Here is a 24,637-nt window from a genome sequence, read left to right as displayed (position 1 = left end):
AGAGAAATAACCGGTCCTTTTCACATCCATAAGGGTAATTATTAAAATTTTACACACGTGCCTATAATTAGAACGGTGAAACTAGAGAGAAGTCCGCTTCCCGGGGTGTCTCCCAGGTCTGCCCCAATTAGATCTGGTAAATAGAGAAGCCCACTATCCTCAGAGAGCCGCAAAATGAATCTCACAAAATGCCCCAGGGAACACTGCTGTGGGAAACTGAAGTACAAAACTGTTCTAAACGATCAAACATCAGACCACTTTTTCTGAAAGGGGGGGGAAAAATCTTGATTAAATCAGATCTTATTCCCAGTTAGCTCTAGTTTATTTGAAACATGGCGGATCGGGCTTAAGTAAATTCACTTAAATCAAATTATTCCAAAGAAGGAAAACTATTATAGGAGGAAATGGAAATAGCTATAATCCATCTTTGAAAAATAACTAGGTAATTCCTTTGAAGAAAAGGTTCAAAGAGCTTTCAAGTTGCAAAAAGACAGTCATAGAAACATTGGATCCAAATGGCCCGACCCAGGGGCAAGAAAACGCACAAGACCCTGGGTCTTCCCTCCCTCCAGCGCCCACCACTAGCTTCGTGACTGACCCACTGGAAAAAATGGGGAAAATTGGATATTGGTAAACACAAGGCAATTCCCAGTTGTCCTATCTGGTACTATAATGTCTCTTTGGATTTCAGGTGTGAGGTAGGCCTTTTGGTTTATGCTGGTCATGAGGGAACTGGGAGCCACATAAAAAGTTCAAATAATGGGAAATCCAATGATCAGAGCCTCCTTGCCAGCAGTCTTGGAAACTGTGGTCTCTAATACCTCATTTCTGACAGAACCCACTTGGAGTCCCGGGCTTGGGTGCCAATCCAGTGGCCGCCATGTTGAGCAGAGGAGACTCCGAGGCGTGTGAATCCAAAGAGCCACCATCCCGCTCTCCTCAAGGGGAACCGTGGGCTCTCACGTACGGAGAGCATGTCCTCCTCTTATTGGCACGGGTCCTCTCTAAGAGGGATTGTCAGGCGGCCAATCTGTGAGCTACTTAGAAACGCATCCACTATTTACAGAGATTGGTTCTTCCAGAATCTTCTGAGCACACTTCTAACCAATGCAAAAAGCTGTGGCTTTTCAACACTGTTCATTCCACAGTACACTTCTAGTGTCATAGATGATCGTCTAGGGCTATCGCTTGGGAAGAAAGAGAGAGCAAGGCCTGAGGGGAAGGGAGGCAAGAGGGAAGGCAAGGGGCAAGAGGAGCAGTACCAGGTTAGGAGACGGAAACCATGCCCTGGTGACCTGCTTCAGCCTCAGTCTGGACGGTGCATGGGGGAATTAATTCAAATAATTGAATTATTTTAACTTTTACTATAACGGACATCTGGCCTTCACGTGGCCTGTTTTCTTACCATCTGTTGCCATTAGGGCAACCCTGTCTCTGTCACCTCCACATTTTCTGAAGACAAGTTACAGGTCAGCCTGCCAGAGAACCTCAACAATCTTCTTTCCTCCATTCCTCACCCCCCACCAGGACGGGCCTTTGTTTAATGACACAGATCCCGGAAACCAGGACCGGTAAGACATCCTAAGGGCATTTCAACGTCTGTCTTGTTTTATGCTTCTGTATTTGGCCCTTGGGACAACCGAAACACGATAGTGAAACGACAGGATGAAAAGAAAATTCTTTGAATTGTCCATTTTAAAGCATCTGATCTTTAAAATCTTTTGAGGGAAATTAAAAAAAAAAAAATGGTTTCCTCTTGTTAGTTTTCTAAGGATCGGTATGTTCATTCATTAACACCTGTCAGCGGTGCTTATTCAGCCAGCCAAGCAGTCTGGTTTTGGGAGCCAGAGAATCTAATTGGTTATTCGAATGACATGTTTCAGAGAGTCTAGAGATGGTTTTTAGTAGTTGCCAAACAAAATTTCCTTCTCGGGTACGAGAGTTAAATTCACAACATTCTATTGATCCTTCTCTTTTCTCCTAATAGAAAGCCTTTTTCAAGCCATTGAGATGGAAAAAATTACTTGCACCTGAGGTGGGAAAAAGAAAGAAAAGAGAGGAATCAATGATGGTGCTCACATCTGGGTGTAAAAATGATGCCGTGAGACTTTTGCCAAGAGCAATCATACAGGCAAACAAAAAGGAATTCTTCTAGAAAATGAGTCATGGAGTGAACTCACTTATGGACCCTGAATTATGAACCAATTATGACTCACTCTATCCTGGAACTTCCTTCTGATTACCTTCCTTCTAAGTTATCCCTCTGTGGGGATTTCTCTGTGCACAATTGTACGATGGGGCTTCGATAAAGATTATAATAAAAACGGAAGGTTAGCTGGGTTCCCTTCGACTTCAGCATTCTGATATTCATGGAAAGGGAATTAACCAATGGCTAAGCTAAGAGTAGGACTTTTGAACTAAACTATTTTTCACTATTTTTAAGAAGTTTTACAGTTAACCAAAATAAAAATAACACCCATAAAAATTCGGATCCACTTGAGTTTATGCAAAGCTAAAGTTTGAATAATCCACAGAACATGTATGTAACCAACCGATACTTATTAATAGCTGTGAAATTAATTTTATGGTCCCTTTATAGTATTTCTACCTTCCTAATTATGTTTATTATTAAAATTAATTTTCATTTTCAAAACCATTATTAAATATTGGAGGTAAAAGGAGGTGGCCTAGAGTATTGTCTGGGATTAGAAATAGACGATGAATAATTTTCAAAGTCAATAATAACTGAGAATTGACAACACAACACTTAAAGGATAGTCTTGTTTAAAAAAAAAAAAAGTCATACCAATCAGCTTGATATTATTGTCTTCATCTAGTAGCAAATTTTCTATCTTCAAGTCCCTGAAATAAACAAAACCACAGGATATTTCAGATAGGCATTTGAAATCGTGGAATGACATTTTGCTTCTGAAGGCAAACGAACTGTTTGAGAGCTACTTTGAACAAACCCAAAAAGCTCCCTGTCAAAACTCCACAATCAATAAGTAAATATTTATAAATATGATACAATTAATTGCTGCAGACTGAAAAAGCCAAAGGATTTCAGAAACGCAGAGAGCATTGAGGGCAGAACACATCATGAGAAGTTTCCAGAAGGAGCAGGATCAAAGTGGAAACTTGGAATTTAAATAAATGGGGTTGGGAGAGAATGGAAGAATCATTCAAGACAGGCGCTGCCCAAACAGGTGGGGAAATACAAATGTGGCCACGTGTATGTGAGCTGGTGAGCAACACCAGCCGGGGGAAGGAACAGACTCGAGGAAGCAGCCAAAAAAAAAAAAAAAATTGAAAGCTAACATAATGTATCAGTCCTTCAAACTCCATGCATGGAGCCCGAGTGTCCTCCACAAATTGGCAGATGATCATCCATTTAAGCAAGCAGATATCATGGTGGGCAGAAAAACAGACTCCAAAGATGTTGGCTCCTAATGCCTGGTATTACAACCAAGTGAATGTTAACATTACATACCCAAAAGGAATTAAGTTTGCAGATGGAATGAAGATTGTTAATCAATCTGTGGGTGACTCTGATCATTGACACTGAGGGGACTTGAAGAGTGGAAGGGAGAATTGTACTCAGGCTCATGCTGAATGTGGGGTGCCTGTAGGATCTGTGCAAGCCGACTGTAAGCTCCTAGCCGGCAGGAAACATGGCAGCCCTGCTTACCACTGCACCCCCAGGACCTTTGCACATCCCAGGTACTCAGTAAATACAAATGAATCTACATTACCAAAGAGACTGTTCTGGATTTCAGAAGAAAAAAACATGGGCTAAAGTATTCATTTGGTCATCAAAACCATCTAAGTTGATGATTACAGGATAAGCATCTTTAAGCTGTCAACTCAGACACACCTTGAGTATTAGATCTATAAGAACATTCTTCTCTTACAAACACACACACACACACCATGTTCCCTTCCACGGTTTTGAAACACATGGCATTTTTGGTCCAGTTTTTTTATTTTTCCCACTTTTGAACAGAGGCATAGGCAAAAGAAATCCTTTTTCCTCATAGCTCTACTGAAGAGAACAGAATAGTGTAATCATGATAAGCAAACAACACTACATCAAAGTCGTGAGACAAAAGGGAGCAGTTGCTAAGCCTTTTAGTAAACGGAGAGCAGTGTCCCATTTCACGGAGACAGATGCTCACAGCTCGGTCCCAGCCGTACCAGCTCATCCTCTTCTCCAAGAGGAACTAGAAATCTGGATTTTATCCCCATTTTTAAATGCTGGCAACAAATTCACATTTCAAAACAGTAACAACCACGCTGCAGGGGGCAACCTTGCCGGCAAGACATGGCCTGCAAACTACCAATTTTCAACCTCAGTATGGCGGGGACGGGAAGCTGAGTCTGGAAAGGACATGAGATTGCCCAGGGAGAGAATGTCGGGGAGAGGAGGGAAGTCGGGGACACTGCTGTCCCAGGAACAAGGAAGGGAAGCATTGGGAAGCATTTCAAGATAGGAAGAAGTCAAGTGCAGAAAAGGGTGAGCTCTAAAAAGCATCCAATATCTTTCAAAATTGGAAGGCGGCTGGTAGCGTTAGGGCTGGACACTTGGATGAGCAAGGACGTCTGAGTTGAAACTTGCAGCTAGGGAATATGGATATCCCCCAATCCACATGCACCCACCAACTGGGAGGTGGGAGGAAGAATTGGATCCTTTCACTTGGATCCAGCTGAAACAATACACAGACTATATAAAAACTGTATCAGCCTTTAAAGGGTATCATGTATGTCCAAATGCAGGATGACCCCAAATATACAATAATCTTCTCCTCATTTTTCCAATGGGAAAACTCTGTCCCTCAGTAAAGGCTTTTTGGAAAACAAACGTATAAACATTTTTAAAATGCAATGGAACTACCAAACGACTATCTACAAAGCTGCACTATCGTGTTTAAGAGCATATGCCATAACATTAACTTCAGAAATATTATTCCCACACCCTCACAGTTCATGAAACAGTGTCATTGAAACTTGCCACAGCCAGGACGAGGCTGACAGTCTTCGTGCCGTATTACCAGAGTAGCATGATCTTAAAGTTGACTGGATGTTTGTCACAAAGCACTTTTTAAATCGCTTGCTGGTAATCTTATCACAAGCCATGTAAATAATAAGCGCCCATTTAAAATCTCTATAAATTAACCACTCAGTGAATTGTTTTTAGAGTTGTCTCCCAAACCCTCACAATGGGGAGGTCATTTCGCTAGAAGTTATTATTAAAGCCATGTAAAACATCCTGGCCTCCCTTTCTATCCATTTCCTTGGGAGGTTTCTCGAGCTCCCTGAGTCATAAGTGAGTCCAGGTGAGACACTTCCTCTTTTTGGAGGAGAACCAGGACATGCTCTAATTTGACCTTATATTCAAGCATATACGGTAATTCCAAAAAACCTGCATGCGCACACAAAACAGTGGGCCAGCAATAGCCCAAACTGTTATCCTGTGAAAACTGATTATAAAGCAGCAGTGCTATTTAAATCTAAAGGAAGGCCACAGTTTGTTTCTAGCGAAATTAAACCTCCTTCCCTGGAAAGAATGGAAGCCACACTAAGGCACTGAAGGAGAAATTTGGTTCAGAACATACACTATGGAGAAAAACAATTTAAAGAGGTGGGGTATAAGAAAGCAATTGCCAAAAATTATAAAGCTAAGCTGGATAATTTGGGGACCATAAAAGCCTTAGAGAACAACCACCATGATTAGAAGAATGATATAAATGGGAGACTAAAAATAAGAAAAAATGCAAAAGAAAAAAAATGCCCACTTTTGGGAAATCGGGAAAATGTCATAAAACCAGGGGAGGAAGTATTAAATGTAATTATCAGGCAAAATGAAAAAAAATGAAATAGGTTTTCATTTTTACCCACCGCATCCCATAGTAACCTATTCCAGCCCCCGAGGCAAATGCTCAGAACAAACCTGTTCACCGGTTGTTTGCCCCTATATGACCCATTTGTCAATGTGTCTAAAAGATTTCAGCAATAACCAGTCTAACTGCCTAAAGATTCCATGACTAGTTAAAGGTGAGCTCCATTAGTCTCTGTCCAGGAGATGAGTGAACCCAATCCACCCAAATTAAAGGAACATTTGACCGCTTTTGGCTTCATCTAGTTCTACCTCCTGCCTTGTCTTTCAAAAGATATCTAGAAGGAGGGGGACAACATTTTCCTTCTGACTCGTTAGGAAAAAAGGCTTTAAAATCATATTTTTAGAAGTCTTTTTTGCCTAGGTATTTGCTCAAAAGAGTCAAAAATGTGTGGACATAAATGTTCCGAGCAGCTTTATTCATAATTGCCAAAACTTGGAAGCAACCAACCTGTCCAGTAGGTGAACGGATAAACAAACGGTGGTCCACCCAGACAATGGAATATTTTTCAGCAATGAGAAGAAATGAGCTATCAAGTCATGAAAAGCCAAGGAGGAAGCCAAATGCATGGTTGTTGTTGTTGTTGTTGTTTTTGGTTTTTTTGACAGAGAGAGAGAGAGAGAGAGCATGAGCAGGGAGGGAGGAGCAAGGGGCGAGGGAGAAGCAGGCTCCCCGATGAGCAGGGAGCCCAATGCGGGACTCGATCCCAAAACCCTGGGATCATGACCTGAGCCAAAGGCAGACGCTTAACAGACTGAGCCACCCAGGTGCCCCAAATGCATGTTTCTGAGTGAAAGAAGCTGGTCTGAAAAGGGTACACACTGTGTGTTTCCAACCATAGATCCTCTGGAAAAGACAAAACTCTGGAGACAGTAACAAGATCCCTGACTGCCTGAAGGAGGAGGAGAGGGGTGAATAGGTATTTTTTTCAAATAGGTGCATATTTTTTTGCATATTTTTTGCATATAGGTGGTGAAATCATTCTTTATGATACTGACATCATGCATTTGTCAAAACCCACAGAACTACAGACCACAGAGTGAGCCCTAATGTCAACTGTGGACCTTAGTCACTAATGATGTATCAGTATTGGTTCATCAATCCTAACAAATGTCCTGTGCTATTAACAAGACATTAACAGGGAAAACAATGTGGAAGGGGGGATGGGAAGGTATGTGGGAACTCGACAGTTTCAGCACATTTTTCTGTAACCCCTAAAATGGCTCTAAAAAATAGAGTCTATTAATTCTTTAAAAGTAGCTTTTGGGATTTTTTTCCCCTTCCTAGGAGATAGGTCCTAGGAATGTTATGGCCACAATCAAGTGGCCTCACTTGATGTTCCCTGCAGAGGGAGCATCCTTACCCCCCTGAAATTAGTTATGAGTCCCATTCAGCACAGTGGGCCACTCGGAGCCTCTGCCCAGCTAACCGACAATGACCAAAGAGGCCACAAAATATTCCCGAGAGACCACAGAACTGAGAGACACCTCTCTGAATAATAAGAGGGATGAATCTATTCACAAGGTTTTAGTGTGAGCGTATCACAATGTGTCTTTAAAAGAAAATACTGGTAGGCCTCTGTTATCCAGAAAACCTCCCCGTGGTCCATGTGAAAAGCATTGTACTTACACTAGTTTCACCACCAAGAACAAAATATTTGGCTCTGTTAAGTGTCAGATTTGACATAGGGGAAGGTTCTGGACAGCTGACTGGTTCGCACTTGATGGAGGCAATGCTCAATTTCACAGTAATGCTCCTGGATCAGATTAATCACTTTATGGAGGGGAGAGAGAAGTAGGGGGCTCTTCCCACGGTCCTGCAGTGTGAGGAGTTTCTCCTTGTGGCAGGCAGACTGGAAGGTCAGAGTAAACTTGTAACACAGGAAAAAAAGGGAAGGGAAGAAAAAGGGCCCTGGATGGGGGGAAACAGCTTTTTCCTTGGCCAAAGGAGCTTCAAAGAGGAGTCAGGACAAGCAAGAAAGGGGACAGGGCATGCCCTAATATAAGGGGGCACCAGAGGATCGGGTTACCTGGACAATGCTGGGGCGGGTGTGGGGGGGTGCATGTGTCTTGGGAATTTACTAAAGGAAATTACCATGTGTCTTGGGAACAAAGGAGGGAGCCCAGCCCAGAAAAGGCCTCCCAGAGTGCAGGCACAGAGCCTTCCCTGGAAACTGGGCAGTTCTGGGAGAAATGCCCAAGGGTCTCTCTTCACAGCGCTCTGCAGATCTGACCTTGGGTCTCCGGGTGTATTGTGCTTCGGGAAGGGGGAGACTGGGCGACGCTGGTGGGTGTTTCTCCAGAGACTGAGAGGACCCAGGGGGGAAAGCCCTAAGCACCAGCCCTTTGTTCTAGTTTATTTCAAAAGAACAAGCTCCAACAGGACTAACAATTAAAGGTTCACCCACAGGCTACCAAGCACACCCCTCCGCTCCCCCTGCACCTACTCATTCACCCACACTCTCCTTGCGTTTCTTGAACGATGGAATCTCTAAGATTTGGAGTCTAGCCACCAAGAACTCCAGTCACAGCCCCCCAGACAGAGGGGTGTGTGTCAGGGAGGACCCCGCTGCCATAACAAACATACAGGGCCCTGGTGCTCAGGGGGTGAGGGGAGGGGAAGCAGCTGCTGGACACCTTCAAACCAAGGGCAGCCGGGAGCAGTACTGGGGAAGCGTAGAGCGTGAGTGTGCATGTGCGTGCGTGCATACCTGTGTGTGCATGCATGTATGCGGGAGTGTGTGCTTGCATGCGTGTGCGTAGGTGGGCAGCACGTGCATGCGTGTGTGCGCATGTGTGTATATGGGTGGGGTGGGGCTGCACATGTGTACGTGTGTGTGCGGGCACGTGTGTGTGTGTGTGTGTGTGTGTGTGTGTGTGTGTGAGTGTGCATGTGAACACTGGGATGGGAGTGAAGGAAAGGTCAGGCCCCTAACAAACCTGAGGCCTAGACGAAAGGACCCCGGAGTGCATGCCTCTCGGGTGGAGACGGAAGATGAAAGCGAAGAACTGAGCGCAAGGCCCAGCCGGGGTTCAAGGCTGCAGAAAGCAGGCAGTGTGAGCCACGGAGGAGCCAGGCAGAGGCACTGAGCACAGTCTCAGGGCAAGACCCAGCAGCTGGGGACAAGGACAGACAGGCTCTCTAACTGACCAGCCTGTGGCCCTGGGCAAGTCATTTAAACATCGTGCGCCTGATTCTGGTCCGAAAAACGGCGTCCCAAGAGTGGCCGCCCGGCAGGCCCTGAGCAGGAGGAAGTGGGAAAATGTGCCCAAGCATTTGGTGGCCGCTCGGAGGCTAACCAGGAGGCTAACCAACTGCTAGCAGAGATGAGGTGAGAGGCTGGAGCCGAGGATAATAATAAGACAAGTGCACTGCAGAGCCCAGAAAAGACTTGAAAGGGTGATTAATCAGGTGATAAGCAAACAGCATTGGGGGCCATTAGCCCTCATATGAAAGATCAGGAAGCAGGAGCCCAGGGGGTGTCCAGAGCAAACTCAGACAGGATTAGGTCTGGAGGAGAAATTTGGGCCTGTGGAGATGGATTTTAGCAATAAGCTAAGAATAAAGCATCCAAGAAAAGCACATAACTCCCCAAGGCCATCAGCATTTTGCAGGAAACAAGAGGGTTTTTTTGGGTTAGGTTTATCTCCAAAAGCACTGTATGAAAAGCAAATGATTTTTTTAATCACTGATTTACTTACAATATGGGCATTTTGATAAAACACAAGAATAATTTGTTAAGCATGTACCTGATTCATATATTCCAAATGAAACCTTTTATTGAGTTCCTACAGTGCTCCAGAAATGAACTGTTTATAAAATGAAAGAGCTGTTCAGTCACTAAAAAGATGCCACTCTATAGATTGTGACCTGAAAAATAAACAAATTGGTACTAAGTCAATGAAGAAACTCCCTTGAAATTCCAGGGACAGAATGGAATATACCAGAACGAACACGGAGCTGGCTACCAGAATGCTTCCATCCGAGGGCCAACCCTGACACTAGCTGTGCTCATTCAACTTCCCCTTCATGCATTCAACAGTCTTGCTGTGTGCCTACCAGGCTCGATGCTGAGCTCGCTTGCGGCCTGTGCAGAAAACATATCAAACAAAGTCAGTTATCGTTCGAAAAGTGTTTGGAAAGCAAAGCAGAAATGCAGTGTGAGTCTATGACCAGGGGGGCCTAGCCTGGAGAGCCGCCTGGAGGAGGTGAGCTTAGAGCCAGGACCTGAAGGATGAGCGGGATGAGTATAAGCCCAGGACATCCGTGAGGCCCTCAGCACACAGAACGCTGAGCTTCAGTTTCCCAGGCACAGAATGAATGAGGTGGGCTCAGAACTAATGAGAGCAAACACGCACTCAGTACTTACTGTCTCAGTTTTGACACTTTACACAAATTGACTCATTCAATCTTCACAACAGCCGCGTGAAGTGGATTATCCATTATTCCTATTGTGTAGGGAGGCACGAAAGCCTGAGTGATTTGCCTGATGCAGCTTTTAAGTGGCAGAACCAGCATGTGGGTGCGGGCGGTCTAGCTTTAGAATCAACACCGCTGACTGCTGGATACCCACTCCACAAAGCTGCTACGTTAGAGCTTTGTGAAATCTCTTATTTCCAATCGTATTTTCTAAATCCAGCTGAAACACAAAACCTTTGATATATATCACCGGCGCCTCCAGATAGGTGCTCTCTCTCAGCAGAAGGCTCTGGGATCCCAAACAGTTCCTGGATGTGAGCAGAAGTTACCCCCTTCTCATCTGCCTTCTCCTCCCTCCCCTCTCCAAGAAAACCTAAGAGTTAAAAGAACTTAAGACCCTACCAGTGCTTCTTGTCAGGCCCAAGAGAACAAAGAAGAGCCCCCTTCTCGTCCACTGCATTCCTCTTGAGCACAGAAGGCCCTTTCCCAATATTGATAAATGAGTAAGGTCATGGCCTTGGGAGCGGTGGCGTGGACGTCTGTCCAAATACAGGCTCGCGCTCCCTTTGATCATGTGTCTCTCCATCCTGGTCCCGCAGGGCCCCAAGGCTTGTCTCTTCCTGCTTAGGGAGGGCAGTATTGTATTACCCTGTGATGTTTTGTCTGTACAGTTTGACTGGCCTTTGTTACTTTGAATGAACAGATGAATCTCAAATTAGCCTCTCGGTATAATCACACTTTTCACTGATCGATGTTAAGAGTCAACGCTCCATTGACAACAGGCAAATCATCAGGTTTTGGCATCGTGCTGGATGAGCACGTTTGAGAGAAAGAAGAAAGAAAAAAAAAACTCGTATCTTAAACGTGGAGTATCTCAGGCAATCCTAACACGGGGTAATGAAGAAATGAGACCATACTCTACTTTCGTAAAAGCTAGCCACAGCCCTGTTAGAGCAAAAGACACAAAGGTCCTGGCAGGTCCTGTTTAAGATGAATTTCTCTGCCAGCTCAGGGAATCTGCTAGATAGAGCTTTGGTTTCCTTTTTTCTCTTTCCACTTACAATATTTACATGATTTTTTGAGATTTGCTTCCTTTAAATGATATTTCAGTAGTTCTAAGTAGATAATTAAATATTTAGATTTCGTGTCACAGGAAATGAAGGCTTCGCCAAGAATTAAGCCGATGAGAACACAAGGATATAGTATCAGCCTAATCAGGAACTTCGCATTTAGAGCATCCTCTGACACACATAACCAAAAGCCCTTTAAATCATCGTATATACACAGCCACCAAAACTCACCCTAAATCCTTTTGGATGATCCAATCTATTTGCTCAGAAATCTTCCCAACGAGTGACTCCGGGCCACCTCTGAAATACTATACTCTCTTATTCATTTGCAAAATCTAACTTCAAAATAATTATGAAAGTCCATTCCATCTCTGCAGCATATAAGAGAAAAATTTCCACCACGGAGAGGGGCTACAGTGAAGACTATTCCAGCGGTAAGCTGGGTCAAGTATGCTATACATTGGCAGGATAGAATCTGGGAAAAAGACAAGTCATTCAGCTGAAGTCACCCATGAGTCTCTTCCTAACAAACATCCTCATGTGACGTTCTCCCCCACCTAGCCCCCGACGTCCCGCGCACTGGCATTCATTAACGTGATTGCTAGACAGAAACATGAAGAACTCCTCCAGGTTTCCCATCTTCCCTAACTTTAAAAGATCTGAGCCTCTGCCATTTCGGGCTGACGAGTCTCTTTCCAAGGAGAGAGGAAGAAGTAGAATGCCAGAGATCAGAGGAAGAGCGCACCGTCTTTGCTATCAAAACATTATTAAATTCATTCCTTTGACATTCTGACAGTAATTGCACTGAGAGCGATTGGAATTTGTTAAAATTACTTTAAGAGCGTTGTTGAGAGTTTCCTGTGGGAGAGGCCAGGGAACCACGCACAGCCCTCGCTGGTTTTCCCTTGCTCGTCCAGGGTCCGCTGGGACCAGCAGACTCCGTTATCCCGGCTGATTCATTCCTGAGGTTTCTGCCTTTGTCATGGCCATAAACAAAGATAGAACCAGGCACACTCACCACCGTTGTTCTCCTAATCGTGGCAGAGCCGTGACACAACAGGCTTCACAAGGGTATTGTGGGAAAGAGCCAAAAATAGTGCTATTCACCTCAAATTTCTGAATGTTCCCTTCCTTGCTGATATAAACTCAAAGAGTTCTAATGAACCGAGATTTCATGACGACACGGAGAGATTCTCTCACCTCAGTGAGGAAACCATCCACCTGCAGGGACTGAGCCAGGGAACCACCCCGACGGTGGCCCTAGGCTTATGCACAAGGGGGCAGAGCATCCAATCCCATGAGTACAAGTTCTGTTAATGAAAGGCCTAGAGCTGCTTTCTTCACTGATCGCAATCTGAGTGGCTTTCAAACACGTAACACACACCGTGAGAAGCTGAATTTTTAAAAATATGTGTCTGGTCCAGAGGTCAAACACAGAGTTGCCATGTGACCTAGCAGTTCCGCTCCTAAAGGTAGAATTCTACAAAAGTGAAAACACATGTTCATGCTATAACCTCTATACGAAGGTTCAGAGCAGCGTTGTTCACAGTAGCCAAAAGGTTGTAAACAGCCCAAATGTCCGTAAACTGATGAATGGGTAAACAAAATGTGGTCTCTCCCTGCAACGGACTAGTACTCAGCCCTAAAAAGGAGTGATGTACTGATAGATGGCACACTGGGGATGAATCTTGAAAACATGATGCTACGTAAAAAGAAGTCAATCCTAAAAGACCGCATACTGTTTGTTTCCTTTTATATGAAATGTCTAGAACAGGCAAATCCACAGACAGAAAGCAGATTAGCAGTTGCCAGGCACTGGGAGGAGGTGGGGGGGGGGGAGATGGAGAATGACTGTTGATGGGTACAGGGCTTCTTTTTTGGAGTGATGAAAATATTCCAAAATTAGATAGTGGTAAGAGTTGCACAACTCTGTCAATATGTTAAAACAGCTGAATCGTACACTTTAAAATGAATTTCATGGTATGTGAATTGTACCTCAATACAAAAAAATGTCAAACATATGCCTGCATGTGTGTGTATATACACATATATATACCCCCACACATGCACATAACGCATTTCATGACTTGATCTTTCTTTTTAAAATGATAATCAATGAAACATGACCCCTAATTTTTCTCAACAACCTAGAGTGATTATTAATCATAATTTCAAGAAGGAAGAACTATGCATTTATTGGTGAAGTTCACATTTCCTTAGGAGGAAAAGAGGGCCATTTTTATATATTTTTCTCTTTTTTTTCCATTTTCTTTTAATACAGAACTAAAAATGACAACATTGCTAAAAATGCTATTCCCATTCCCTTCTCCTCGTGGAGCTCCTCCTCAGGAGGGAACAGACTGGTCAATCAAACTTTTGTTTGATTTTCATAAGCATTCGCAAGGTGGGTCTGGCTTATGGGAACCACCCCTCCCTTGCAAGAGCAAGTTCACAATTTAAATGGTGATTCAATTCAGATGAATAAAACAGCTATTGAACAACCACCACATATAAGGCAAATACAGTGAAAACACCATCCCTAGCACTAGCTGAAAAACAATCTCATGCCATCTGAACATTGATTCTTCTTTCAGGCTCCTGAGCAACTGGTCTCATTATACTTTGCAAATAAAGAAAAGCAGCCAGCACTTAACATGGCCCATATTATGTACCAAGCCCGGTTCCAAGCACTTTTCATATATTCACTCATAGCATTCTATCAACCCTTACACCAACTACAAGACAAGTATCGTTATTATTCTCATTTTACAGAAGAAGAGACTGAGGTTCAGAGTGGCTAAGTAATTTGCCCAGGGTCACACAACTATGAAAGGGTAGAGCCAGGATGCAAACCCAGGCACTCTGGCTTCTGATGTCACTCTCTTAACCCCTCGATGGCATTAACCCAGCTCACAAAATAATTCCATGACACATGCAGAAGAACTGTAAAGCACGCTGCAACCATTCAGCCTTACGTAGAGCACACGGAAGCACTGTCGGGCCATTCAGCACAGAGTCGGTCATCAGCAGCAGGGCAGGGTCCTTACCTGTGGACCACCCCAGCCCGGTGCAGGTGCTCCACGGCAGAGATGAGCTGCCTGATGTATCTGCGGGCTTCAGACTCCTCCAGCCGCTTCTTCTCATAGATCTTGTGCATCAGGTTGCCCCCGGGACATAGCTCCATGACCAGGTAATAGCTATTCTCCGTCTCTAAGATATCAAGGAGCTGGGTGATGTTGGGGTGGCGGATCATCTGCTGAATCTGCCCCTCTCGCCGAAGATTCTTGGTGACATAAGTGTCCTTTTTGGCTCTCTTCTTGTCAATGACTTTTATGGCCACCTGAGGAAACACCGAGAACGTGGCTGTTGTCAGACATCGCAAGCAAAGGTTATTCCCTCATCATTCACAAAAACCCTAGGAAAGTACATAGCTACTTCTCTGTACCAGGAGAAAACGCTTATAAAATAAGCATCAGGGGGAAAAAGGAAAAGTGTAACATCAGGAACCAGATCCAATTATTAAGGAAGAGAGTAAAAAGGCAAACTTGAATGGTCATCTGGAAGGCGCGGTGAAGAGTCAGTGTTGAACTTGGTTTTCCACAGCCTGAAACACCAAGTTCTACTCCAGCCAAGGGCCTCTCCTGGCTCCCTCTCAGGCTGAGCCATCATCCATCCAGGGGCTGGGATCCCCAGGGCCTCCATTTCTGAAAGAGCTAAGTCTGTCCCCATCTTCAGTTCTAGGGTGTGGCTGGGGACCTGGGGGATGCCATGCCCTCTCCTTTCTCCCGCCCTTTCCCTGCCCTGCACCAGGCCCTCTGGCCTCCAGCATTCTCCTCTTCCCCTTGGTGAGTTATAGTGCAAGTTAGCTCTTGGCCCTACATCAGGATCCTGGTGGTTGCTGCTCCAGAGCTGTATCCCAGCTACCCACAGAACACCCCTCCTGGGTCACTGCCCTCACAATCAACATGTCACATGCACAGACCCTCCAGCCTTATACAAAGGCAGGGAAAGAGGGAGGAGGGGGATTTTGTCTTTTCCGGCCAGGTCTGCACCCCTTCCCTTTGGTGGCATTCACCTCCCTGCTCACCAGGCCCTAAAACACACCACTGTTTTTGCCCTTTACGATTTCGCTCCTCTTGCCATGGGACCAGCCGCTGACATCATGTCGATTCCTTCTACTGATGCCTCCTCACCTTTCCTTCCTCTCTGTTCCCGTGCCGCCGATCCGGTTTATTTAGGACTATGCCTCCAGCACCCAGACGCACCATCCCTGGGACTCGAACAACCCAAGAGCCATATTCATGGAAGGCTCCTGAGCCACAGGGTGTGGAACCCAAAGAGTGGTTCTTCCACCTCTATGTATTTCCTTTTTGTGTGATTATATTTTATAACTTTCATAATATACTCAACATATTAGTACAGAGTTATGATACAGATGAAAAAATAAATGATTGGTAGATGACTGATAGACAGTATTTGCCGTGAGGAGTTCACACATTATTTTCCTGACATAGGTTTGTGATTAAAAAATGAATTCAGTCTTGGGGGCGCCTGGGTGGCTCGGTCAGTTAAGCGTCTGCCTTTGGCTCAGGTCATGATCTCAGGGTCCTGGGATCGAGCCCTGCGTCAGGGTCCCTGCTTAGGGAGGAGTCTCCTTCTCCCTCTACCCCCACCCCTGCTCATGCTCTCTCGCTCTCTCTCACTCTTGCTCTTTCAAATAAATAAATAAAATCCTTAATAATAATAATAATAATTAAGTCTGGCCACCACTAGCCTGGACTACGACATCGATGCCCTGCCCCTTCTCCCTAGTGCTTGTCTTGGCTGCCCTTGAAGTCACTTTATACTCTGCCTCGAAATCACTGGGTCTGGAACTCTGATTTCTCGCTTAAAGCTCTTTGGGACTCACCGCTGTCTACAAGGCAAGGTCCACACTCCCTGGCCCAGCACTCAGGCTCCTCCAACCAGGCCAACCCCAGCTGCCCTGGGAGCTGGTCTCCTCTCTCTCCTGAATACACACTGGGTTACCCTCCAAGCTTGTGCTCGTGCCCCCACCCCCAACCCATCCGAACACCCCAGTCCTGAAGCTGCTAACTCAAGTGCCACCTCCCTCCCAGAGGGTGCTTTCTCTCCTTTTCCCTAGGGCCCACCACAGCCACCAGCTGCGGTCCCCCTGAGCACTCAGCCCTTGAAGCAGGGACCACTCTCCTCTTCATCACGCACAGCTCTGCATAAACAGTAACGGACCAACAGGTTACCACCCGAGCGAATCATTGAACCTTTTTATTTTGAACCATTGATGCAAAAATAGCTGTGAATAGCTTAATTTATTATCTCTTCTGGAGAGCAGAGTCTCACTTATTTTTTTTTTAATTTTTAAATTGACATATAACAGTACAGTAGTTTTAGGTAGGCAACATACTGATTTGAGATGGTGTAGATCCTCCAAATGGATTACCACAATACATTGAGTTAACATCCATCACTACACATAGTTATAACTTGCGTGTGTGTGTGTGTGTGTGTGTGTGTGAGACAGGAACTTTTAAGATGTTCTGCCTCAGCAACTTTCAAATATACAAGACAGTATTGTTAACTATAGTCATCATGCTGTGTGTTACTAGCACTTATTTATCTTATAACTGGAAGTTTGTGCCTTTTGAACCCCTTCACCCATTTTAATGGGGGATTTTCAGGTCCTCAATCCAAAGATATGACTAAGAGGGGACCATCAGCCAACGGACCAGACAAGCTGGGGGTCTGCTGTAGCCCAAGTCAGCCTGAGGCTGAGGTTGTCCCCCCACAGAAGTTAAAGTTAGGCTCTGGCTGTAGTTTGGCCCTGACAAGGTCAGGAAATGCTAGACTAAAAGCTTTAAAAACTGTACTCATTTGTGACCCTCCGCCCCCAAAAAATATATATACACACATATATACACACACATGCACATGCCCATAGACATACACAGACCTCTACAGCCACATATACACATACATGGGTGTGCACGTGCATAAACACGCGTGCACATACCCGTATGTATATATCCACTGTCTCGTGAGGGTGGAGAGAAAGAGGGATGCTGAAAAGTACAATTAGATTCTGTCTCTGCTTGAGTCTGTGTTGCAATGTTTTAAAAATACACCCTCCAGCAACGAAATTCTTAAAAGTCCTATGAACAAACAATAGTCTGAAAGCCTGGCAGTAATACGATCTGCCTTTTTCGACAGAGCACACAATAATTATTAGGATAATTTAGTTAGCTCTTCAATTGTCTGTCGTAAGTTCTATAAGGGCCACCCAAGGACTCTCAGTCCTATTTCCTGGACCATGTGAATGGGGCCTAGCGAAGGATTTTGAGATGAGATTAACCGGGACCCTCCATGTGGGCCCTGAATGTCAGCTCGAGTGTCTTTATGAAATAGAGGCCGGGGGAGATTTCGCACAAATACCCAGAGGAGCAGGCTGTGGGAAGGAGGAGAGAGACGGCGGCCCACAAGCCAGGTCCCGCAGCTACCAGAACCATCGGAGGGAGCACGTCCCTGGCAACACCTTGAGTTTGGGCCAGTTACATCGACTTTGGACTTCTGGCCTCCAGAACTGCGAGAGAATACATTCCTGTTGCTTTAAGCCACCAAGTGTGCAGGGCTCTGTCACGTAGCCCCAGGAAACTAGCACACCAGATGTGCTCCCCTGTCATTGGGTACCTGGGTTCCCACCTTCTGCTGGTTCTGAGAAACCCCCCAGGTGAAAAGCCTGAGCCCCCCAAGTCACCCCATTAACCACCCCCTCCATTTCCATGCACCACCCCGGCCCCAGGCTTTTTACTTCACCCCCGACACTTACCACCTCTGCCTTAGTAATACTGAAAAATGGAATGCCGTTCTTGATTACATCAGCGTCATCTCTAACAACTGAAATGGGAAACACTGAGCGGGAAATTAAGGGAAAGGCAGTCAATGATCAGCAAAGGGAGGCATCTAATTTAATTTGACAGTAATCAGAGATTTGCAGGCAGAGTAGATCCAACACTGATTCTACAAGGTGGAATCTCGGCATGCTGATGGGTCTCTCGCCGGAAAGAGAAACTGCTTGAGTCAGGGGAGTTGTACAAAGTAAAAATTAAATGGGTGCAGACTCAAGCTGAGGACCAAGGCCAAGGACCCAACTGAAAGCGTGTGTTTAGAGAGGGGCGGGTGGTGAGGGGGTGTCAAGGGAGTAGGGAAGCCTGGATGCCATCCTCGGCACATCAGGAGAAACAATCTTGCTGTAGAAGGCGAATCCAACGACTCCAGCTCGTCAACAGACTCAAGTTGCAAAGTCTCCCAAGATCTTACAAAGGGATCCGTTTCCAAAGACTGCCCCCATGTTCCCAAGAGGAGTTGCCAAGTCTTTCGGGAGTGGTGGAAAATGAACAGAGAGAGAATAACACGGCTCCAGTGGACCACAGTGAAACGGATTATTCACCAACTTCTCTCATTAAGTAAGAAACTGCATTTCTCACAACCTGGCAACTCCTACCGTCCTCCACCATCCCCCCTGCTCCCACCAAAAAAAAAAAAAAAAAAAAAAAGCCTACCAATGATGGATAAGATCAGCAAATTTAAATAGCTAAGCTCGGGCACCTGGGTGGCTCAGTTGGTTAAGCAACTGCCTTCGGCTCAGGTCATGATCCTGGAGTCCCGGGATCGAGTCCCACATCGGGCTCCCTGCTCAGCAGGGAGTCTGCTTCTCCCTCTGACCCTCTTCCCTCTTGTGCTCTCTATCTCTCATTCTCTCTCTCTCAAATAAATAAAATCTTAAAAAAAAAAAAAAGCAGCCATTTAAAAAAATAAATAAATAAAAAATAAATAGCTAAGCTCCTAAGAAAGGAAAGGAAATACCCCCAAGACCAAAATAATGAGTGTATCTAAGATAACTGGATGGCAGCTATGTAAAGATACAGGAGATGGGCACCTGGGTGGCAGGGTGGGTTAAATGTCCCACTCTTGGCTTTGGCTCAGGTCCTGATCTCAGGGTTGTGAGATCGACCCTGACTCAGGCTCTAATCACTGTGGTGTCTACCCCTCCCGCTTGTGCACGCTCTCTCTCTCTCTCTCTCTAAAATAAATAAATAAATATTTGGGGGGGGGGGAGAAGATGCAGGAGAGAAGGTGTATCTGCAGGTAAGAAGATCCTAAGGATGAAAAGGAAAAGGTGGAGGAGTCGGCTCCGCATGGAAGGGGAGGAGCAACACAGGGAAGGGGGAGGAGCTCAAGTGCTTGGATCCCAGTTCGACAGGAGAAAGATGAGTTGCAGAAAAGAAATCGTGCTTAATGGCCTGTATTAGGAGGAAAAATTCCAACACTGAATTGTATTTCAGAAGGAGGGATGCACAAAATCATCTGACCCCATCATGGCACACACTCGTACCTAAGATAATGTGCATAAAGCACTTAGTACGATGTCGGGCCCATAGTAAGTGCTCCTTAAATTGATGCTCTTACTATCATTACCATGTTACTTTACTGAAGCAACCTATAGAGAGGGTGAAAAAGCACTCCAGCTTAGTTCAGCTAAGAAAAAAAAAAAAATGTGCGCTTCCTTCCCCCGGCAGATTAAAAAGGAAACCTGGACCGCATTTCGGCATCCCGAACTCTCTGGAATAGAGTTGCTTTTAAATCCCAAGGCAATGATTTAATATCAGCCTAGTCTCTCATCTTCTTTAAATATTGACTTAGTTGAGACTGTCTACATAGGATCAGAGTTAACAGGATTTAAAATTCATCCCTTCATCCTCGATCACCTCCACTGCCTTTAAAATTCATTACTCTCAAACACATCAAGAATTGTAGATGTGTCCAATCTCTAAAATGAAAAGACAGATGCAAAATGGATCTTCCATACGACTAAGAAAAAGAATGCTGACCAAAGACCTACTCCTTAATATCACAAAAACATACACATATGGGTTGTTTTACCCCTTCTACAATGTGTGCTGTGTTTTTGGAAAGTTTAGAGTCTTTCCTTAATCTAAGCGCTTTCATACCATGTTTTAAATAATCAGAAGGCACAGGGAGTAAGAGGCCATGACCAACTGAATTTTCTTATTACATGGAAATTAGCCAAAAAAGGAGCTTTCTTCCAGAATGCTTTGGTTTCTTTTCTTTTCTTTTTTTTTTTTAAGATTTATTTATTTGAGAGAGAGAGTGCATGCGTGCACACACGAGCAGGGGAGGGGCAGAGGGAGAGGAAGAATCCTCAAGCAGACTCCCTGCTGAGCGCAGAGCCTGATTTGGGGCTCCATCCCAGGACTCTGCGATCATGACCTGAGTTGAAATCAAGAGTTGGGCGCTTAACGGACTGAGCCACCCAGGCGCCCCCAGAATGCTTTGGTTTCTTAATGAATAATGTATGTTAAACTCAAATGACTCTTTTCTTCTTCAGCGAACATCTATTAAGCACCTAAAATACACCTGACACTGTTCCACACGCCAAGTATACACTATGGAAGAGACATGGATCTTCAGGCTCTCTCATGGGGAGAACTCAGATCCTCTGTTGTGGTTCAAGTTTACCATCTGTTATGGACTGAAGTGCGTCTTCCTGCCGCAAAATTTGTATGTTGAAGCCGAACCCCCAAGGTGACTGTATTTGGAGAAAAGAGCCTTTAGGAGGTATTTAAGATTAAAGGAGATAATAAGGGTGAGGCCCTAATCTGATAAGACTTGGTGTCCGTATAAGAAGAGGAAGAGATACCACAGATCTCTCTCTCTCTCTCTCTCTCTGCTCAAGCATAGAGGAAAGGCCACGTGAGGACACAGCAAGAGGACAGCCATCTACAAACAAGTAAGGAGGCCTCACCAGAAACCAACCCTACACCTTGATCTTGGACGTCCAGCCTCCAGAGCTGTAAGAAAATAAATGTCTGTTGCTTACACCCCCAATCTGTAGTCTGTGGTTATGGCCGCCCAAGCAGACCACAAGATCATCCCAGCATCATACAATTCCATGGGATTCCCTTATCCTGCAGAAGAATGAAAACCAAGTAAGAGCCAAGGGCTCATATCCCTTCACCAAGGGCTGGGGCCGGACCTGTTTCTTTCCTGATCTCACCTGCTTTCCACACTCCGGCAGGTGAGGGGGTGGTACAGCATGGCAGCTGGGCCTTCAGGCTCTGAGGTTCCAGAGCCTTGACTCCCAAGCCTGTCTCTGCCACTTCATAGCCCGGACCCTTCTAAGCCTTCGCTTAAAGAAAAAAAAAAAAAAAAAAAAAAAACGCAGGGAAGGATAATAGTGCATACCTCATAGGGGAGAAATAAACGAGGGCACGCAAGAAGGGTGCTCAGCACCAGGAGCATTCATGGAAGCCCTCAAGAAGTGTTCACTGCTGGGAGCTGCATGTTTTGTGCAAGAGGAGTGGACACAGAGCCAGGAAGCCCCGCCTCCAGGCTCCCATCTCCACTGCTCCCCATCGTCCTCACAAGCAGGTCTGGGGCCCTCAGACCCCCCGGTCAGGCGGTCAGAGCACTGCTCATACCTCTTCTCTGAGCTCTGTCTCCACCATCCCCTCGGGGCTGCCGCCCCAGTCCTGCCCCCCACCCGGGCCAGGCCCCACTCCCTTCTGACCTCAGACAACAGCTTACTTCTCCACCCCAGACTGCCTCAGGTCACCGACGCTTCCCCAGCTCTCACACCCACCACACACGCTTAACAGTTTGGGACACCTTCACTGAAACCTCCAGTGTCTGGCCTCCTCTCTTTTGGGTTCCCAGCTTCTAGCTCAGTGCTTGGCTATTGGGGAGCTACTGGGGGAGAGAAAGGGAGGGAGGGAGAGAAGGAAGGAAAGAAGGGAGGACGGATGGTCCCACCAGTGTGCCACAGGTGGTGGGTATGGTGGCTTCCTGGTAACCTCTACTCCTGCCTTGGGTAGGTCTAACCACTAAAGCCCTCCCCATCCTCCGCTGTAAGACAGGCAGACCAAAATCCTTCCCTTCGACCATTAAAATGATAAAATGTGGTGCCACCTATGGACGTGTTTCAGTTTGTGTGGGATTATGATGCAGAGACACAGACGCTCCCACTTTGAGAAATGTCACCTTCCGTGAGAGGCTTCCCAGACCCGCCAACTCCAGCTGCGCCCATGCCCTGTGCCCCCACCATGGCACTCACCATCCCTCACTCTATCCTGTGTTCTTACTGGGCTATAACAGGCTGACCCTGCTTCCCGGCACTACGTTCGCTCACCTCCACACCCCCTTCCAGACTCTGGGATCGGCCCCGCTGGACCCCTCTCAGCTTATTTCAAGCCTCGTCCTTTTCCTAGAACCCTCTTCTAGAACCCCCTTCTTGGCATGAGCCCCACTGTCACTCCAAATGGTGGCTTACCCTTGCATGCCCAGTGCCTGGCACAGTGTCAGGAACAGAGGAGCTCAATAAACATGTACGAGAGGCAAGTTAAGGAAAGCGGGAGAAAAGGAGGGAGGACGGATGCCTACAGCCACCACCTGTGTGCCTTCTGGATGCCACTTCAGCCTGGACAGAAGCCACACAACTTAGACTGAATGCTAGCGGAAGCAGATCGGAGGACACTGCACAAAGTGTCTCCCTGGTGGCCCTCTCTGGGTGAGTCAGAGAGAGAAAGAAATTGGGGGTCACTGCCAAGCTAAAGGCAGTGGGCTGATGTCCCCTGCTCACCACACATGTACTGGAACCGTCCGGCCATCCTCCCACATAAAGCCGTTTCGTGCTTCCTAAGCATCCGGCTGAGTATGGGAGAAGTCACCAGGGAGAGAGGCGCCATGACCAGCGTTAAAGCGTGTGTATGGCACCCTGGCATTCCAGTGCAGAAGATCCGTCACTCTTCACCAGCCACCCCCTGGTGCCACCCTAAGTCCCTCTCACCGCCACATCTAACTCTGGACTATGCATCTGCTGGAGAGCCCTTCTCCCTCCCAAACTTGTCTGACCCACCTGTCACCTTCTCGAGAGCAACTAATCGGGGAGGGGGAGGGGACAGGAAAGCTCTCCAAAAGCAAGGACCAACCCCCATTTCTCCCAGAGGAAGAGCCAAAGTGCTGACGACGCCCACAGCTCCCCAACACGCAGCCAGCTCGCTCTCTGACTCCGTCGCCCTCTGGTCCCCCTCCCGTTCCCTCAGCTCACCCACTGCCTCCTTACCGTTCCTCGGATGTGACAGGTATATCCCACCTGGGGGATGGGGCCGCACACTTACTCCCTCACCTCCAAGACTTTACTGAGATGTCACCTCTCAGAGAGGCTTCTCTGAGTCACCTATTTATAGCTATAACCACCCAGCACTTGATACAATTCCTCTAGCCTGTTCTCCCCCACCCTGGCACTGGTCACTTCTTAAATCGTACACAGCTCATTGATTGGGTATGGAATCTGCCTCACCCTCGGATACTCAAGAAGCCAAGGCACCTTCCCATGCTCTCAGCATCCAGAAGAGTCTCTGGCACATAGACAACACTCCGGTACTTCTGGAAGGAATGAATGAATGAGTACAAGTGTTGCTGGAAGAAAAAGATTCTATTAACTACATCAGAATCTGTTATAGGCTGAATTGCATCTCCCCGTCCAATTTATATGTTGAAGACCTAACCTCTCATGTGACTATGTGGAGACAGGGCCTTTAAAGGGGTGATTACAAGTAAACAAGAAACCGGGGGGGTTCCCTTATCCAATGGGACAGGTCTCCTTATACAGAGAGGAAGAGACACCAGGGGTTCACGAGCATAGAGAAAAGAAGGCAGCCATCTGCAAGCCAACGAGAGAGGCCTCAGGAGAAACCAAACCTGCCGACACCTGGATCTTGGACTTCCAGCCTCCAGAGCTGTTAAGAAATAAGTGTCTGTGGTTTAAGCCACCTGGTTGTGGCATTGTGTGATGGCAGCTCTAGCAGCCTAATGCAGAACCTCTAAGAAAGTTATCAGGAATACTAGAATGGCTTACTCTGTAAATCGCATTCTAACAATAAAGTCTGGAGAACAATGCTGGATGAAATGAATCAGGCAAGGGGTGAGCTAAAGCCAGGAAGAAAATGACAAGGGGCTGAGGGCTCTGAGGCTCCGGGCTCCAGCCCAAGCCTGAGCTGATGTACAAGGGCTGAAAACTGTGTCGATTAGCATGACCCAGTGGGGAATTCTGAAAATAAACTGGTTTCACGCCTTCTTCCCAAGAAACGTTATGTGTAAATGCACCCGAGTGGAACGTGTGCCTGTGTGCAGGATACTTATTTCACAGAAAGCAGAAAATAT

At 46.1% G+C, this 24,637-nt stretch overlaps 1 protein-coding gene across 1 annotated transcript in view; it reads right to left on the bottom strand.

Annotated features, from left to right (window-relative positions):
• Window positions 1-24,637, bottom strand: part of HUNK (hormonally up-regulated Neu-associated kinase) — a 101,459-nt gene that overhangs the window by 45,343 nt on the left and 31,479 nt on the right. Inside the window, exons 2-3 of the mRNA XM_027581720.2 lie at window positions 14,431-14,723; window positions 2,807-2,862 (exon numbers count right to left, since the gene is read on the bottom strand). Of these exons, the coding sequence (XP_027437521.1) occupies window positions 2,807-2,862; window positions 14,431-14,723 (349 nt within the window). The remainder of the gene's footprint in view (window positions 1-2,806; window positions 2,863-14,430; window positions 14,724-24,637) is intronic.

Source organism: Zalophus californianus, chromosome 1 (genome assembly GCF_009762305.2).
Source record: "Zalophus californianus isolate mZalCal1 chromosome 1, mZalCal1.pri.v2, whole genome shotgun sequence".
NCBI lineage: Eukaryota > Metazoa > Chordata > Mammalia > Carnivora > Otariidae > Zalophus > Zalophus californianus.
The sequence above is the reverse complement of the archived record's forward strand: the minus strand, read 5'-3'. Positions and strand labels throughout refer to the sequence as shown.